A 5,000-nucleotide genomic window follows, 5' to 3' on the forward strand; every position below is an offset into this window, starting at 1 on the left:
TGTGTGTGTGTGTCTATCTGTGTGTGTGTGTGTGTGTGTGTGTGTGTGTGTGTATCTCTGTGTGTGTATGTGTGTGTATCTCTGTGTGTGTGTATCTGTGTGTGTGTGTGTGTGTGTGTATCTGTTTGTGTGTGTGTGTGTGTGTATCTGTGTGTGTGTGTGTGTGTGTGTGTGTATCTGTGTGTGTGTGTGTGTGTGTGTGTGTATCTGTGTGTGTGTGTGTGTGTGTGTATCTGTTTGTGTGTGTGTGTGTGTGTATCTGTGTGTGTGTGTGTGTGTGTGTGTGTATCTGTGTGTGTGTGTGTGTGTGTGTATCTGTTTGTGTGTGTGTGTATCTGTGTGATATATATATATATATATATATATATATATTAGAAGAACACCTAATCTCAGTGAAAGTAGTGAACGGATCATTGATGTAACTTGTGAAGAGTGTTGTAGGGATCCATCCGCGTTATTTATTTATTTATTTATTTATTATAATTTTTTCTGATACAGAAACTTTTTGTAAATGGGTCAGATTAGACCCGAGGACACCAGCAGGGTTAGAAGGGTTAGTGTGTTTCTGACGTTTGCTTTGTGTTTTTCTGGAAGGCACTACTCTGACCCCCACATCCCCAACATCCCCGGGATAGACAACTTCAAAGGTAAAAACGCTGCCGCTCCACTCCTTACCGGAACTCGTTAACGAGATCACGTTACACCTAGAGATGCACGATTACAGCTTTCTACGCCGATTCTGATTTCTGATTTTCTTTGAGTTAGGCCAGCCGATACCGATTTTAGCCGATTCCGATTTCATTTTTTCTAACCACTTTACAGCACACACACATATTTATTTTCTATCTTTTCTTTAATAGAACATGTGTTGAACAGATAATGGATCACTATAAAATAGAACTATATAAATTACTCCTGGTGTGGGACATTCACACACATCTAAAGAGCAATGTTAGAACCATTTCCTTCTTTTCACATCAATATCAACTAAAGAAATGTGATTTAGGTTTTTGGTGTCGTCCCTCCACGCCCTACTTTCTCCTTGCAGGTGTTGCATGTTGTAAACTTGTTATCTTCTGCACACACGCTGAAGAATTCCCAAACAGCTGACATGTTGCAGGTTAACTCACCAGGTTCCTACATGTGGGAGAATAGCGCCGACACGCGCTTCACACCGCGAGCGGGTACGCACCACACACGGCGGAAAAGTTGAGAGAAAGGAGAAAGAGACCGTGCTGTGGCGTCCGTGCTGTGGCGTCCGTGCTGTGGCGTCCGTGCTGTGGCGTCCGTGCTGTGGCGTCCGTGCTGTGGCGTCCGTGTGTGCGTGCGTCCTTGAGAACTGTAACTGGTATAACTTATGTTGTCAGTTAATTGTAGCGTTGACCGGCATGAAATCACCATATGTCAGACTGACCTGCCGGTCGCCGGTCATGGCCGAGCACGTGAAAACCGGCCAATTCCGGTCACCGGCCGCTCTATCGGTGCATCTCTAGTTACACCTGTTCTTGCCTCCCTTCATTGGCTACCGGTTTGCTTTAAGGCCCGGACACACAGAGCCGACAGCCTAACATCGGCAGAAAAGCCAGTCGGGCTGATCGGTCTCCCCGAGTTGGGCAAAAAAGTGCCTCGGAACCATAGACATATATATAATGGAACACCAGATCCCGTGTCTCTGGACGGAGACCAGTGAAGGATGTTAGAAGATCTTTCCCGGTGATGTCTGAGCGTTACTGAGCAGCCTCCAACTGAGCTTGAAGACGTAGATGTGACGTGAGCAACCTGTCTGAAAGTTGGAAGTCTTCTGGTAGCTGTGCCAAGAGAAATCTCAATCATTCCCAATCTAGCAGAGACGGAGAGCGTAGGTATATGTAAGGAGATAACATAGACACAGGCTAATTATTGATCACTAAAATGATAGTTAACATTAGTAATTAAACTTAAACAGCTAATGGAAGTCCAAACTGCCTGAGAGCTTCTCCTGTACTATACGGTAATTCCTCTACTATGAGACAGTAAGTCTCGTGGTTATGACCCAATCGTTAGCCTATTTTTATAAAAACTTCTACTACGACGCGTTCTTCCAGTCAGCTGCCGGTTTTCATTTTTAGGCGACAATCCAGATTAGCGCCGCCTGTTGTTATGGAGACGTATTACATCTCGTCTCTTCGGTGTTCTGAGGACCTTTTTGGACCAACTCGGGGAGACTGATCAGTCACACTGGCTTTACTGCCGACGGTCGGCCGTCTGGTTGGTGTGTAAGCTGTGTTTGTGCTAAGCTAGGCTAAATGTCACTCCTCTCTCTCTCTCTCCCCCTCTCTCTCTCTCTCTCTCTCTATAGGGGAGGTGCTCCACAGTCATTCGTACAGGTATGCGGAGCCGTACGCGGGTCAGACGGTGGTGGTTCTGGGCGCCAAAGCTTCAGGGTTGGACATTTCTATTGAACTGGTTAAAGTTGGTGCAAAGGTAACAAACGGCACAGCCTCACATATAACAACTTAAAGGGTCATTTTGGTATTTTTCTAACCTTGAAAATACAGCCTATGTTCTCATGTGTCTGTGTCTTTAACATGAAACAGCCCCGAAATCACCATCACCAAACTCCACCAGACTCCATGTAAATAATCAGGACTTTTAGCGTGTATAGAGCCAGCATATTTCCACCAGACTCCATGTAATTAATCAGGACTTTTAGCGTGTATAGAGCCAGCATATTTCCACCAGACTCCATGTATATAATCACTACTTTTAGCGTGTATAGAGCCAGCATATTTCCACCAGACTCCATGTAAATAATCAGGACTTTTAGCGTGTATAGAGCCAGCATATTTCCACATGTAAATGGGTGAATTAAGGGTTTATTTCAACCAAACCAGAGTGGTGATTGTTGGAACAGTGGAAAGATGAACCAAGACGGCTTTTGGTAGTTTAATTTTATTTTCTGTCCACTTTGAATGAAGTTTGTTTTACGATGATAAAATCACTGATTATTTACATGGAGTCTGGTGTAGTTTGGTGATGGTGATTTCGGGGCTGTTTCATGTTAAACAGAGACTTAGAATAATAATCTGAGTCTGTCAGCGGCAACAATACTGGACCAATGTCAAAGATTGTTGTTCCCATCAGTGACTTAGACACAAAAACATAGGAACATAGGGGTTGCCCTTTTAATAACAGAAAATTATGTTTTAACTCACGGACATCTCGCCCCCCCCCCCCTCCACCCCCCCTCCCCAGGTGACTCTGAGTCATCGTCTCCCCCGTATCACCTATCCTCTCCCTGCTGGGATTCAGCAGTCCAGCCCGGTGGTGGCGGTCGAGGACGACGGCAGACTTCGCTTCCAGGTCACTCAAAGCACTATTATTATTATAAATATTATTATTATAATAATAATAATAATAATACTTGTTATTATTATTATTATTATTATTATTATTATAAATATAATTTATTATTATTTTAAATATAATTATCATTATTATTATTATAAATATAATTTATTATTATTTTAAATATAATTTATTATTATTGGCATGGTTTTATGTCAGTTAGCCTAATAGCTGGTTTGATTTGCATTGAGAGATGATTTTATGGAAAGTACCCCATGCCAATCTCTAGGTATAGTGAAGGGTATATGTGATGATGTGAGGGTATGGTGAAGGGTATGTGATGATGTGGGGTATGGTGAAGGGTATATGTGATGATGTGGGGGTATGGTGAAGGGTATGTGATGATGTGGGGTATGGTGAAGGGTATGTGATGATGTGGGGGTATGGTGAAGGGTATGTGATGATGTGAGGGTATGGTGAAGGGTATGTGATGATGTGGGGTATATGGTGAAGGGTATGTGATGATGTGGGGGTATGGTGAAGGGTATGTGATGATGTGGGGTATGGTGAAGGGTATGTGATGATGTGGGGGTATGGTGAAGGGTATGTGATGATGTGGGGGTATGGTGAAGGGTATGTGATGATGTGGGGGTATGGTGAAGGGTATGTGATGATGTGGGGTATGGTGAAGGGTATGTGATGATGTGGGGTATGGTGAAGGGTATGTGATGATGTGGGGTATGGTGAAGGGTATGTGATGATGTGGGGGTATGGTGAAGGGTATGTGATGATGTGGGGTATGGTGAAGGGTATGTGATGATGTGGGGACCAAGGGAACTTTATCAGGATGCATAGTATCCTGGATCCATGAAATAACTGGCCTTTCAAAATAAAAGTCTGCCTGCCTCTATGGGAATTTAACATAGGGGTGTACTGACTTATGCCCCCTGTATTTCAAGGAAGAACATTTATTTATTTACGATACATTATTCATTCACAAAGAAAATTGGTGTCCTTAAAGATTGGATTTTTCCTATTTTTTTAAATTAAGGCATTAAGATCAATTTGCAAAAGATTATGTTTTTATTCCTCTTTTTAGTCAACTTTAGCATGGGTGTCCTATTTTGTTCACATGACTGTACATTGCAAAACCCTTTGTTTGCATCACGTAAAACTGCAGTAATCCAGAGAGTATTTCCCTACCCAGTTCTCCCAGTACGTGCAGAGACGTTTTTGCGTTTTAGCTACGTGTTCATCGGCCAATGAGCAGCCGACGGGAGCTGGCTGCAGGACGACTCGATCACCATGAACAGTTTTTAATGTTCTATCAGACTAGAACTACTCGAGAGTCTGCTCTTGAGACTTTGCTCTAATTTTCGGGACAATTAGGGCAGGATTTCGGGACATGTGGTCACCCTACGGGTAGAGGATCTGTAGTTCGAATAAGACATAGTGGACAATTCCTCTTCCAACCTGTAGGGGGACCGAAGAGGGAAAAGTTCTCTAGTGTTGCTTTAATAAAGTGCTTCCGTTGCTCCAGACTAACATTACGTGAACCCTTCCTGTTTCCAGGACGGCTCCGTGAGCGCCGCGGACGTCCTGCTGCTCTGCACCGGCTACAACTTCCGGTACCCGTTCCTGGACGGGCGGCAGCTGGGCCTGGAGATCCAGGA

The 5,000-nt window shown here is 43.7% G+C and overlaps 1 protein-coding gene across 2 annotated transcripts in view; it reads left to right on the plus strand.

Annotated features, from left to right (window-relative positions):
* Positions 1-5,000, plus strand: part of LOC116054994 (flavin-containing monooxygenase FMO GS-OX-like 4) — a 23,376-nt gene that overhangs the window by 16,611 nt on the left and 1,765 nt on the right. For both annotated transcript variants that reach the window (XM_031306745.2, XM_036008776.1), the window contains 4 exons: positions 595-647; positions 2,339-2,463; positions 3,235-3,342; positions 4,900-5,000. The exon at positions 4,900-5,000 is cut by the window's right edge and continues 109 nt beyond it. In XM_031306745.2, coding sequence (XP_031162605.2) covers positions 595-647; positions 2,339-2,463; positions 3,235-3,342; positions 4,900-5,000 — 387 coding nt within the window. The remainder of the gene's footprint in view (positions 1-594; positions 648-2,338; positions 2,464-3,234; positions 3,343-4,899) is intronic.

The sequence above is a fragment of the Sander lucioperca genome, chromosome 13 (genome assembly GCF_008315115.2).
Source record: "Sander lucioperca isolate FBNREF2018 chromosome 13, SLUC_FBN_1.2, whole genome shotgun sequence".
Lineage (NCBI taxonomy): Eukaryota > Metazoa > Chordata > Actinopteri > Perciformes > Percidae > Sander > Sander lucioperca.